A 14,405-nucleotide genomic window follows, 5' to 3' on the forward strand; every position below is an offset into this window, starting at 1 on the left:
ACAGCTTCTTAAATATTAACGCACACTTTTTTTTTTTATTATATTAAAATCAGGCAATGGTCTGACAATAAAAAGGCTGCTTATGGAATACTGTTATGTTAAACTTTACTTACAGGATGTTAAATCCTTAGAACTAAGGTTTCCCCCAGAAAAAGATTAATGGAAACATCGATTGCTTTTCAGACTTGATAGTTGCTGCTTCAAAAGGTGGTTTTACACAAACACTAAATTAAAAAAAAAAAAACTTTAGAACACAATGAATCGCTTTTATTTCGGTATGCATCCACATCTCAGCATTTAGTGGTCCTGAACAGAAAAGTGGAAAAACGCAGCGATTTGCCAGGAAGTCAAGCCCGCCAATTTCGGGGATCTGCTGTGCACACCGAGTTCTTTTTCAATCCCTGCTGAGGACCGTGAGAAACAGCAGCACCAAAACCAAAGTATGCACCGAATTCAAGGTTCTTTTTGTTCCAGTTGCCACATTCCAAACTAGACCCAAACGGATTGCAAGATGACCACATGAGAACCCTGTGTAAAACTTCTTCAATTTTTAAAAGCAAAAGCAATTACAGGAAAAGAAAATTCATTCAGAGGGATCGTGGGTGCTTACAAGTGTCTTCTGTGGCCTTTCTCCAAGTTTAACCACCAAGAACTTTGAGAGCTGGCAGGTGTGAGTACCCCTGGTGACTGTTCTTTTCACTTTATCAAAACCTGAGCTAAGAAACCGCATCAGCTGACGATGACAGCAGAGGGTGGCAGGGCTGAGGACCCAATATTCATTCCCAGGCTGGTGGAGAGTGAGTAAATGTGGTTCCAAAACTAAACGAGGGAAGTCAGAGACTCTTTCCAACCTTACCTGATGGCTTCTGGCCAAAGCAAGGAAGTATTGTGGAAAGTGTTGGGTGGTGATGGTACAAAAAGGGAGTTGAGGAGGAGGAAGGAAAAAGCAGCACCCCTCGATTAAGGTGGGGGAGAAGATATGGGGAGAGCCCTGAATTCCTCACCAAAGGCCAATTTCAGAGGGGAGCAGAGGGGGTTACAATCTATGCTTCGGCCAAGGGTGGTGGTGGAAAGTGAAGAAGGGACAATGGCTTGGGGGGGGGGGTGTGGTGGTGGGGGGCATCATTTAAGACTTAAAAAAAGCAGGGGTGCAGCTGGAGCACCCCCACACACCCAGCAGTAGTCCCACAGGCTGTGACCTGAAACCTTCACACCTACTCTAGCAAGCCACCCCAAGCTGGAGGGCTGTTGCAGGAAGGGAGGGAGGGAGGGAGGGAGGCAGGGAGGCAGGGGGAGGAGAAGGGGAGAAGGCAGAGACCCCAGGCCATGTAATCAGCAGCAAGGTGATTGTGTGATGTGTCTTTTCACAGTTGAGTTAGATGTGCCCCACCAGTTATGATGGGAACCAATTTAAATATACTTTCTTGATCCCAGAAGTTCAACTATGTGGACAGTGGTTACACTTGACAGGATGATTTGTTATAGCACAACTTATATATTTTAAATGGACAAAAAAATTAGTATCGTTTACAGTATCTTAAGATAAATTTCCTTTGAACGGGAGCTTCCTTTCCAGTACTTTGAGGTCTACAAGACGTATCTAGAAAACTTACTACTGTGGAAAATGAAGACTGCTTAAATCGAATGGGAGGGGGGTAGGGGAGGGCCTGTGGTTTTTCTTTTTGATTAATTGCTGTAACACTGTCCTTCGGGCGGCTGAGGGAGTTTCATGTTTTCTTTAGACATCATTAGACGCCGGAGCTCTTGCAGGACGACTTTGATGCTATATGAATTCTGCCATTTTGCTAGCACTGATATGGCTCTTGGGTCCACCTACAAAAAGGCAAACGAGAAAAGTACCGTCAGGCTCTCAAACAAATGAATCGCTACATGCTGGAGTTAAGCTACCGACACGAGTGAAATGCACTTTTCAAGCTGAACATGCCAGTCACACCATGAGACCCGACACGCAGAGCCCCTGCATGATCCCCTCCCTCCAGTCAGTCTGTTTTTCTGTTTGTGTCTCTGTTTGGGAGAAGGAAGTCTTGGATACGTAGAGCCACCTTTAGAGAAATGGCTCACACACTCGGCGAGACTCAACCCAACTGGCTCTGGAACGGGGGCCTCTTCTCTTGGGCTGGCTGCTGCCACTGCTCACAGCCTGTCCTGTCTCAAGTCTACACCCTGGTGGACGATAACGACGCACAGGGCAGTAGGACCGCCAAGGCAGGCGGTGGCCCAGGTCCACGCTCTCGTGACAAGGACTGCCCCAGAGTCACACTCTCGAGTTATGCTCGCAATTCCCAGAGGAAATTTTCCAAAGTGTGGGTAGAGTTCCGGGTTCTGGACTTCAGGTGGAACTCAGATATGACCTTAAACCCTGAACACACAGCAACAAGGCTCGTCTCTTCCCAGTCTGCTTTCAAGTCTTCTGAGTACCTCAAAACAAAGGCTTAGTTCACATGATGTTAATGTGTAAAACCCTTCAACCCTTCAACCCTTTGCTGATTTTCCCTTTGAACGAGAGCAGGTCTCAAAGGTGCAAAGCCTTTGGCAAGAAACACACGGAGGAAGAATGTATTAACATCACTTTGATTTTGCAGCATTTACTGTACTGTTGCTGTTACTGCCTTCTTACGACAAGTGACACTGGCTTTCCGCATATGGTAGTAAAAATAAGTATAAAACGAGGCCGTTAAACAGAAAAAAATGCTATGTACCACAAATAAGGCTCAGGAAGTAAAAGTATGATCCTGGATAAGATTTTGCATCTCTGGGCCTTGGTTTCCTCATCTCTACCTCATGAATAGAATGAGCCGATATGTCCAAGTGACCTGCACGGTGCTGGCCCAGAGTAAGTGTCGTATGAGTGATGATTTAAATACAGCTGGGGAACAGGCCTTCGCCCCAAGTCCGCATACGTTCATACTGCCACGCATTTCATCATCAAAGAACCAAGGAATACACGGAATGAGGGCCAAAGTGCCCCTGATGGTAAACACAAAGCATTTCTCAACCCAAACAAGTACGGGCAGGAAAAACAACTTACCACTCCATTAGAACTATTAACTCCATTCATATTAATTTTTGTTACAAATCTTACAAAGGGGGGTGCTTCTGGGTATTTAGGTCCACATTCTATTTTAAGGCTGTATATTCGGTTTTCATAAATTGTCTGGAAAAAAAAAGGTACAGAGACATCAGGCAATTACAAACCATGAATTCAAAAAGGCAGATCTTTTGAAACCCCATTTATTCCTGCCTGCAGAACTGGTGCATCTGCCTTCTTTATACACAGGCTACTTGTTACTTGTCAAGTTAGTAGTAACTAGTCTCCACACTAGTGTATATGAACTCTGGTCTCGGGGGGGAATAAAAAGACAGACAATTTAAAACAGTATCATTGAAATTTTGAGTTAGTATTAAGTCCAATCAGATGGACTGGTTTTTCTATTAATTTCTCTACCTTGCAGATCTGTCCCATGCTCTGGGAATGGTGTGTAAGGAGTATTCTTTACTCCGGGAAGCAACACTCAACGTCTGCTCACGCCAGGGACGTCAGCCAATGCATCAGATGCCACTATGTGCAGAGCAGAGAAGAGGCAGCTCTTCGCTTCAACATTAAAGCAAAGTCAGAGGGCGCGGATGCAGACGCGAGAGCTGCTTCCCCGCTCCATCATCCGTCTGGGGTTGGGCGCCACACGAGGGAGCTCAACTGCTAGGTGCCGCCTCTCCCTGCAGGCGTGACACTGACCTGAGAGATTACAGGCATTTAGTGGGTGAGGCGGGAGGCTAAAGATACCAGGCCCGCGGAGGAAAAACCTGTCCTTCAAATGCTAACGGGGGCTCTGTAGAAAAACACGGCAGAGTCCGACCCCCCAGGCCGATGGACTCCTCGCTGCACTGCTGCTGGCAGGCTGTTCTGTCTGCCTAGAGCGCCCTGCCCCCACCTGAGCTGCCACACATCCACTGAGACCCAGTTCAAACATCACCTGGTCAAATGTCACACAGGACAAGCTAGTCCCAGCTTTCTGTTCTTTTATGAAGTCCCAGTGTTATCATTTACTTGCCTGAACACCACTGTGAAAGGTGATGCCTCTCCATAATATTGGCCCCCTTGAAGGCAGAGGCCATCCACCCTCCAATAGGTCCCCCTCGCAGGCACCAGTGTTCCCCTCCCCAGTGCCTGCTGCACCAGTAAAGGCTCCTGTGTAAACAGCGACATCTAGCTGTCTTTGGGGGAAACAAATTACAGAAGACGTGATTTAAATCCTTGAAAGCAGTGTCTAAACAGTGATCAATCCCTGACAAAAAACTCGAACGTGTTTTAAAATTCAGAAGGCATTCATGTGGGGTGCCTGGGTGGCTCAGTCAGTTAAGCTCCGGGCATGGTCTCAACAGTTGGTGGGTTTGAGCCCCACGTCGGGCTCTGTGCTGACAGCTCAGAGCCTGGAGCCTGCTTCAGATTCTGTGTCTCCTCTCTCTCTCCCTCCCCTGCTTGTGCTCTGTCTCTCTCTGTCTCAAAAATAAACACTAAAAAAAAAAAAAAAAAAAAAAAAGAAGGCATTCATAATATCCCTACAGGAACCTTACACATCCATGTAACAGGGACTCCAAACTGTGACAAACCTAAACTCAATTCTGGATTTCCACCTACCCTCACTCAACCTGCTCTTCCCCTCTTCTTCCCTTGTACGTGGCACCACCATCTAGCCATTAGATAAAGCAAAACCTGGCAGCCACCTAGAATTCCCTTTTCTCTTACCCCTTACCTTCCAATCACAAGAAAAGTCTCAGCGTCTCAGCTTCCACCTCCAAGAGAGATTCCACACCCACCTGCTTCCCTCCACCACGCACCTCCTCTCAAGCACCCCTGGTCTCTGCTCTCTTGCTCCCCCTAGCAATCTGCTCTCCACATAGCAGCCTGACTGACCTTCCAAAAGCAAGAAGTGGCCCGGCTGGCCTAACCTCTCCAGTGGCTGCTAGTGACCCGAGAAGGAAGCCCATGTTCCTGGGTCAGACCCGGCTGTGCACCCCTGCCTTCCTCTCTTTTTATTCTTCGCCCCATCTAGCCCCAACTTCTCTCCACCTTGGGGCCCCGAAACTGGTTGCGCCTCTGCGTCCATCCTAGCTCTTTGGCTCAAGGGCACCTTCCTCTCAGAAGTCTTCCTGACTCCCCATCTGAAGTCTCATGTCAGACCTTCTTCGATAAACTCAGAACAAGAAGGGCAGGGGCCTCAACCGAATTGGTACTCAAATGTTCCTGGACTTGAATATTGCTCTTTACAAGTTAAAAAAAAAAAAAAAAATCAGTAAACACAAGAAGGAAGCCAAAGGGACTTATGGAAAATACGATAAAAGGTCTATCCTTAGCATCTAGCATGGTCTCCATCAGCAACTACTCACTCAGCAATATCTGTTAACTGTATGAGCCCAAGTTCATCTCTGGATGTGTCCAGCATTCATGCTCAATGGTTTGTCACACAATTGAAAGACAGAATCTCTTATACAGAATAGTCCCTGGGGGCATGGGCTTGTGGTAATTATCAAAGTAAGTCTTTTTAAAATATTGGATCTACATTTTGGAGTTTCTGATGCATCAATTTATTCACCTGTGAGAACGTTTTACAGCTTATCAGCCTCGATATACTTTTACTAATCATTCTATTAACAACAACATCAAAATGGTTAAGAAGGTGGACAGCTTGGTAACAGGTTTCTGATTATTCCATACATTAAATCTCGTAGCTCTTGACACTATCAAGTCTAATTTAAAAATAGGCATTCTGTGACGAACTTCCTAGAAAGCAAAAAAGAAATACTAAATTTCTGACCATTGACATTCAACTGGCAATTTCACTGAAACCCACGAAAAAAATGCCTCAAGTCAAGTGAACACAGAGACACCGGAAGGGTCATTAAAAAGCCCAAAGCCAGACTTTTGTAGAGAACAGGGTTCTGGTTTTCTTCTTTTGTTCTGTTTACTAGTGCTCCAGGGACCTGCTAAAGGTTTCACTGAAGAAAGGAAGTGTGCCCCAAGAGGTGCTGGAACAGGGTACCTCTGTGAGGAACACTGTTCCAGATTCATCGTTTGATCATGAAACGCTTTCCACCTTGTTGACATGGCTTGAGCTTCATGGGGCAATTTGGTAGTGCCTATCAGAATGAGAAACACGCAAGCTCAAACCAGCAAAGCCATTTCTAGGTATTTCCTACAGGCAGACTCATACTTATGCACAAAAATGTGGAACACTGTCTGCAACAGCAAAAATAACTGTAAACAATCAAAATGTCCACCTGCAAGGGACTGACTCAACCAATTCGGCATATTCATAAAATCGGGTACCCTGTCGTCTTTTCAAAGACTGAGGCCCAGACAAAGACTGCCAAGACGTGGCTCTTGGTACAGATCAAGGTGCAGAATAGGTACATCCTATAAAAGCAGGCAGACACCTCCCTCCAAGTGTGGCTATGTGAATGTGCACACGGGTTGTTTCATGCATTAGACACTACGAGCCCAGAGCCTAGAGATTACAAACTTCTCCTGGGCCTAAACTATATACAGGAGATAATCCCAGCCTAATCATGATGAAAACCATCAGATAAATTCCAATACAGACATTCTACAAAACACCTGACCAGTATTCTCCAAAACTGTCAAGGGCAACAGAAACAAGAAAAACCTGAAATTGTCACAGCCACAGCCACCCTTGTGGGACAGGATGACAAAATATAATGTGGTATCTTGGATAGGATTCTGGAACAGAAAATAGACACAAGGTAAAAATTAAGAACACCTGAATAAAATATGGACTTTGGTTAACAGTAAGCCATCCGTATCTGGATCACTGGTCGTAACAAACGTACTATCCCAACATAAGATGCTAACAACAGGGAAGGGGGGGGGAGGGGAACACATGGGAACGTTCCATGCTACCTTTGCACCTTTTCTTTAAGCCTAGAAGTATTATGAAATAAAATTTATCTTTAAACTGTATGATACACGAGAAAAGGAAAAGGTACTGATTGCAAAAACAAGCAAAATGACAAAATCTCAGTATATAAAAAGGTGATTCAGGTCAACCAGACAACTGCTCCTCAGTTGAAATCTGACGCAGGTATACACAAGTTATGTGTGATGCACAAGGTGGGCACATGCTACGTGAGAATGAGCGGTGGGCCCTTTAAAAGGTGAGAAATCCTTAATGGAGTGGCTCTGAAGATGGGAAGGAAAATGCACAGGAAGAGGTGTGAGAGGGGAGGTACTGAATGCTGCTCCCAGTTAATCTGGAAAGCGGGGATATGGCAGGTAGGGATAGCCCAGGAAGGGAGATACCGCAGTAGGTACTTTAACAGAGAATTTAATATAGGGAAGTGGTTAAACAGGTGTCACTGGACTGAAAAGGCAGAAAGGGATCCGAGCTAACACAGAGGGAACAGGCAGAAAGCAGTGGTGTCCCTTGGCTGGGGGAACAGAGGGAATAAGCCAGTTTTTCAGACCTAGAGGCTCAGGGTTACAGGTCTCCACAGCTGAACCCAGACCTCTGAGGAGGCACTGTGGGCCAGCTCTGGGAGCGCCCCCTCGAGTTGGATGGAGGCTGAGACCCACTGCTGATGCTGGGATGAAGGGCCATTACCAGAGTGGCTCTGACAGAACAGGCCCTTCTTCTTGCCTTTCAGGTGCTCTCCTGTGTCCCTGATTGGAGGAACCCAATAGAGCACCAGCTGACAAAGGAAAAATGTAGTTTGCAGAGTCCTGGCCCCAGTATTCAAAGCAGAGCTGAGAATGGTGGGCTTAGAGCTTAAACCAGCACCTGCAAAACACCCCTCCAGACAGTGATGAGACACAACCTTCCTTCGTACCAAGCCTCTCCCTCTTCCCACCGGCCACCAGGGTATCCTTCTGAGCAAGCCACTGGACCCATCTTCAGGTGACATTAATTATTCATTTCTCTGACTTAATGCCGGCACCACCTGAATATTCTTCAACCTAAAGACTAAACTGTCAACAAATTAACCACACAATCATCTAATGTAAAATACAAAGGAGAAAGGAGGCACTTGTTCCTGTCCATTAGATTTCTCTTCCTGCCATGTCAGCCTACATGAGCCTCTCATTGTGACATTGAGAGCTGCTCTGACTTCTAGCGTCTTTTAATGTCCCCAAGCATTTTCACTGCCTCCTGGGACCACTCCTCCAGGTGCTTGGTTCTGACGGGCCCGTGCCCCCCAAGTCTTCCTGGCCCCAGGGCTAAGTTACTGTTTCCTGCTGCATTAGCTCTGTGCTCCCACACTGTGCCTTTTCTGCTTTTGCAGTCCAACACCAATTTGATCACCTTCCTTTATTAAATTAGCTTTCTTGAAATACCTAGCATGGTTTTCTCTTTTCCTGACACAAAGAGTTAAGGGGAACAAAGTAAACTTCTTCCTTTACATATTCTGTATTGTTTGAGAATTTTTATGAGGATATATTCACGTATCATACATGTCACATAAAGCTTTTTAAAAAGAGACAGATCAACTTGCACTGATACGGAAAGACTTCCACCATCTGTTATGTGAAAAACACGAAGCTGCAAAACATTGTGTAGAGCAAGGTCTCATTTTTATTAAAAAGGATATGCATTTGTTTGTGTACCCAAAAGCAAAAGCCAGTAGGAACACACACAGTCTGTGGGGAGTATAATGAAATGGGGGAAAGGCTCAGTCTCCTTTTAGTTCACACACTTGTGTAATTATGTTTCGTTCTTAAGCATGTGTAGGGACTTTTAGAGAAGTACGTGTATAAACACACACCCAGGCTCTAACCACGTGTATGAACACACACCCAGGCTCTAACCACGCACAAAAACACTATCTTGGAGAACTCCAGAGGCATAACAGTGTTTCTCAACCCAGGCAATTTCTGCCCAGCCCCCCACCCCAACATCTGGAGACATCGATGGTTGTCACAACTGGAGGAGAGAGGTGCTACTCTGCTAGTGAGCAGAGACCTGGAGTGCTGCTGACCCTACAATGCACAAGACAGCCCCGCAACAAAGAAGGATCCAGCTCAAGATGTGAATGGCGCTCAGGCTGAGGAACTGCTCTGTAACCTGGCCACTCTGTAACCTGTTCTCTGCTGGAGACAGTTGGACATTATGTCAGAATTTTGCAAATGGCACTTGGATGAGAAACTTTAAAGCGACTCAAAGTACAAAAAGGAAAATGGCAAAAAAATAAGCCTCCTTTCCACGCTGGCCCCAGCCAGCTAGATCTCTTTTGAAGAAGGCAACCACTGTCACCAATTTCTTTTATGTTCTTCCAAAAGTACTGTAAACACAGTATATGTATGACCTCCTAGTCTCCCCCACCTCCTCAGTGGCCGCATATTCTATACTGCCTTGTACCTTCCTTTTCGCCTTTAAATATCATGGAAAGCGTTCCAGTTGAGCACACATAAATCTGGCTCCTGTGTTTCAACAGCTCAACAGTACATACTATGGTCTGCTGAAAGACACTGAGGTGGTTTCCAATATTTTGCTACTACTGAAAATGCTGCATTCAATAATTTTGTACATAGAGGCCTTTGGGCAACACATTAAAAAGAGCAGAGTAAATTCCTAGAGTTGCTGGATCACTTTTTTTTTTTTTTTTTTTTTTGCTGGACCACTTTTGATGGAAGATTTTCTTGTTGAGTCATACAGCAGCAAAAATACAACAGGGAGATAAGTTATTCAAGTGCTCTATTTAGATACTAATAACTATGTTGATATTGCAAAGTCACAGTTTATCCCTTGTATAAGGGATGCTAGTCATAAAATAGACCGGTCATAGGAAACACCCAGAAGCACAGTTGCCTTTACAACTTTGCTTTTAACCTTGGGGATCCAGGGCAAGCAGGGATAAAAAAAAGGATAAAAAAAAAGAAAAAGAAAAAAAAAAAGTCAATAACAAGCGTTGGTGAGGGTGTGGAGAAAACAACACCCTCATGTACTGTTGGGTGGGAATATAAAACAGTGCAGCCGCTTTGGAAAATAGTCTGACAGTTATTTAAAATGTTCAACATAAAGTTACCATATGATCCAGGCAGTTCCACTCCTAGGTATATGCCCAAGAGAAATGAAAACATATGTCCACACAAAAACCTATACACAAAAATTCATAGCAGCATCGCTCATAATTGGCAAAATATGGAAAAAATTCAAATGTCTGTCAATCAATTAAGGAGTGAAGAAAATGTGGTCTATCCACAAAATGGAACGTCATTCAGCCATAGGAAGGAATGAGCTACTGGTAAGTGCTGTAACATGTATGAACCTTGAAAACATGCTAAATAAAAGCTCGTCACAAAAGACCACATATTGTGTAATTCCATTTATATGAAATGTTCAGAAGAGACAAATTCACAGAGACAAAAAGTAAATGAAAGGCTGTCAAAGGGGAGGGATGGGGACGGGAGACAGAATGGGAGTGACTGCTGATGGGGGAGGTTTCTCTCCGGAGTCACGAAATGTTCTGAAATTACTGACAGGTGCACAATTCCGAATATGATAAAAACCACTGAACTGTACAGTTTAAAGGTGTATTCTACAGTTTTCAAATCCTAGGATACAGGAATTTTTACCTCAATAAAGCTGTTATTAAAAAAAAGAGAAAAAAGAAAAAAGAATGTGTGGAAGGCAGGCACTGTGCGTACCGCAGCCACTCACTGCAAGTTAGCTCCCTACGGAAATCACTAAAGTGAAACTCAGGGTCATCCAGGGTATTGTAGGTAGAACAGAATATTTTCAATGGGATTTGGTGGTTCATTTTGTTCATTCATTGTTTCACTGTGCAACTCAGCAGTATTTAGTAGATTCTCAATGTTGTACATTGGTTCATTCTTAATTTGTTAGAACCTAAAAATCAGTCGGTTGATTAATAAATCTATTGAACAACTACTTGATTCTGAGTCATCTCCAGGTGCTCTGGAGAGTAAGGGGGAGGGAAGAATAATTCTCATCCTCGAGAAACCTAACCCATTCTCAGGAAGAGAAGAGATGTAGTGAAGGAAGCAGTGGACTCTCAGAGACAACGAGAAATGATTTCCATGAGGAAACTAGCTTTCTAGATCAGGCTTCCCCCAGTATTTTATAGATCCATAAATCCTGGTTTTCAGAGATTAAAAAAAAAAAGATAAACAAATGAGTAAAAACAGTAAATTGGATAGGTTTTCAAAACCCAAAAAACCAAAAGTACAGGGTCAAAAATGACTCAACAAGTAACGTTGAACGGCAAAGCTAGCCATTCACCATCGGTGTTTATGACGGTCCAAGATGAACATCAGATGGTCCTAACACTTAGTGAGCATGGCCCTCTTCCTTGTTCCAGCCGGGACCACATCCCACGTGTCTTCCTACTCCCCACAGAGCTGGTGGAGGGCCTGGGCACGCAGTGAGAAGAAGGAGAGCACCAGCATCTTGAAGCACAAGCAGAAGAAGGAAAGGTCTTGCTCCATTCAGGCAGAATCTCCTATTGTCTGCAACAAGCGTCACATTGCAGGAATCTATTTCTTCGCTCCTACGTTAACTGACTGCTTAACACCCCATGTGATTCTCAAATGGGAACAGAGGAAAACTCACAATCTAAGCAGCGGGGAGACAATGTAGCACAGTGGTTAGGAACACAGAGTCTGGAGCCAGGACCCCTATGGGCATTAGCAGCTACATGACTCTGGGCAAGAACTTCATTTCTCTATTTCCTCACCTGTAAAACAAATGCAACCAGAGGCTGAACCTAACTACAGGAGAACCTAACAACAGGTTCTCATGAGAGTTAGATGACATTTCTTGGGGGTTTCACTATGTATGCTAAAACAAAGTCAGCTGGCACTATGAAGCCTGGGAACTCTCACAAATCACGAAACTCTAAAGGAGAGGTCAGTTTTCTCATCCCCGTTGTCACTGTCTTCTTCACAAAGGCCTCTGGGTCTCAAAGTGCCTGGAACAGACCAGAGCCAACCAGGCAGGCAAGAAGCCTTTGCTGAACAGCCCGATGAATTAAGATATGGGTGCATGGGTCCCGACCTGGGACACAGTGAATGAAAACCACGACTGTGAAGGCCAAAGTTTGTTTCGACCAGGTCTTCTCAGAACCCTGGCTGTATCTGGAGCCTTGTTATCTGATAAGCCCCAGAGTTTGTTCTAAACTACATCTGAGGGTGCAATTACCTCAAACCTCACTGTCTACATTGTCATGTAAATTCACACTAGGAGTCTAAACAGGTTTTTGCTTACCATGTGGAGGGATTAAACAGCATCAGAGGAGGTTCAAATATATAAACTGAAACTGGTCAAAAAAGAATAGCCACATTTCAGAAAATATACCATTGGTGAGCTTTTTCCGTGATAAGGCTAATATTTCTTAAAAGGAGGCACAGTGAATTTAAGACATTGACATTTATAGCCGTAGCTCGACGCTTACTCTTGGAGGCCCAATTATCATCCCTGTCCATCTTGTAAGTGTCATGTCTTCGTCATCTTCTAGACCCCAGCTAACTGTGCCATCTCCTACTCCTTTCTGGCCTTCTTCCAGTTCTTCCAACAGTCGAAAATTGCGAGGGACTTTTACTCCTAAAATAAATGGAAAGAAATTCAAGATACTAGCAACTCCAGGGGAACCTGTAAGCCTAGATCTAGCTGCTCGTTATTACTCCGTGGAAATACAGATGCTAACATGCAAAAAAGGCCGAAAGTCGTCGTCCCTTAAACTTGTTCCCAGGGCTTCCGGTACCGACCAGAGTAACCACAGGAAGGGGCACGTGGTTTTGTTACAGGTGAAGCGACGACTGAACCCAGCCTGGAGAGACACCCCACACCCCACCTCCGTAGCTTTGATAAACTTCATCGAGAGTTTACGTGTCTAAATGTTGATCAATTTGGGTCCACGACAGTTGAAAACCATCAGTATCAGTATCATGAATACCAAGTGCCTTGGAAGGGAAGAGGCTATTCCTTTCATTTTGCTCTTATCATGCATTTCTGAGGCTAAAGGTGAGCTCATTTGTTGGAACAGACTCTCAAACTACCTCAGGAGGAACAGCCGCCGTGGCCGCATGAAATCAAAACGGTGTCCTCTTGATCAGTTAAGAGTCACCTGAAGGCGCCAAGGATAAAATTTTCAATTATTCAAGCCATGGTTTCTCTCTTGTGAAAAAGCCCAAAGAGGGTGGCTAGTTCTCTGATTCGTTTCCAAAAATCCCAAAGCCTGGTCAGTAGCTCAGGGAAGAAACCACACAAACCCATCCCATAAGTTTCAAGCCACGATACCTGAGTTCAGGCTGAGGCTTCGGCCATCTCTGGGTGTTTTCCGGAACAGAGCCGAAGCACTGGGGCCAGGTGGGGGACGAGGTTGGGGGAGGGCAGGGACACTAAGCAACTCTCCCAGGGATGCCTTCCCAACCGATCCTGCCGGCTTCTCTCTCCTCCTACCTCTCTCCCTGGCATCTGAACTATTACCTCTGGAAAAAGCTTCAAATTCAGGCAAGTTCCAAGCTTGCCTTAAATTTGCCTTAAATGCTGAGCCCCCAACCGGCCAGACTCCCAGAGGTAACTGAGCAGCACTTACCACATAACTCTGGAGAAAAGCCCACTGGAGGGACTCCAGCCTGGGAGGTGTTCCCAGTATATCTCAGTGTTTCCCAAGGTGGGACTCCCGCTACTATTGGTTCAACTGGAATAAATACTTGAGCATCTGCTAGAGGCCAGGCACTTTTCTAGGCAATGGGGGGAACAAGCAGTAAACAAAACAAAAACGCCTGCCCCCACGGAGCTTACATTCTAGTGGGAACCACATAATGACAAAACAAAAATACATCATCACATAGCGTGACAGCCTGTGGTGTTGTGGAGCAGGAGTAATGGGGGAGGAGCTAGGATTTTCAATGGGGGGATCAAGGAAAGCCTCACTGAGACCAGGTGTCATGGCTAAAGAGCCGAGGGGAAGGAGCAGTACCTCTGCACAGCCGAGGAGAGTCTTCCAAGTAGAGGGAACAGCCAAGTGCTAAGACCCTTAGGTGGGATCTTGCCTGCAACGCCGAAGAGCGGCAAGATTCCAACTCAGCTAAATCTGAGTCAGTGACTTGGAAAAGCAGTAGACGGTTAAGGGCTCCAACTATTACTGGCCTGAAAAGCCACTGGAACTCTGAACACTGGGGGCACAGGATCTGACTTGCTTTTTCAAATAGGCTTCCTCTGACTGCCGTGTGCAGAAGACAGCGAAGGGAGCCGGGCCCTACTGCAATTATCCTGGCAAAGGAAAATACCGGCTTGAGCCAGTGAAGGTAGTGAGAAGTAGCACAATTCCAGATATGGGGGGGGGGGGGGGTCTAAGCCGGTAAGATTTGCTGCCAGATTGCCTGAGAAGCACGAAGGAGCAGCCGATGA

General features: G+C 45.3%; 1 protein-coding gene across 5 annotated transcripts in view; it reads right to left on the minus strand.

The window, feature by feature from the left end:
• Positions 1–8: 8 nt before the first annotated feature.
• The window catches only part of UBE2V1 (ubiquitin conjugating enzyme E2 V1), a 30,915-nt gene continuing 16,518 nt past the window's right edge, over positions 9–14,405 (minus strand). For 2 of the 5 annotated variants that reach the window (XM_040459764.1, XM_040459763.1), the window contains exons 2-4: positions 12,445–12,593; positions 3,050–3,175; positions 9–1,833 (exon numbers count right to left, since the gene is read on the minus strand). In XM_040459764.1, coding sequence (XP_040315698.1) covers positions 1,687–1,833; positions 3,050–3,175; positions 12,445–12,593 — 422 coding nt within the window. In that variant the 3' untranslated portion in view covers positions 9–1,686. Of the gene's footprint in view, positions 1,834–3,049; positions 3,176–12,257; positions 12,276–12,444; positions 12,594–14,405 lie in introns of those variants that run through there. The other 3 variants (XM_040459767.1, XM_040459766.1, XM_040459768.1) reach the window with 2 other exon arrangements.

The sequence above is a fragment of the Herpailurus yagouaroundi genome, unplaced genomic scaffold (assembly GCF_014898765.1).
Source record: "Herpailurus yagouaroundi ecotype Mexico unplaced genomic scaffold, PumYag 246, whole genome shotgun sequence".
Lineage (NCBI taxonomy): Eukaryota > Metazoa > Chordata > Mammalia > Carnivora > Felidae > Herpailurus > Herpailurus yagouaroundi.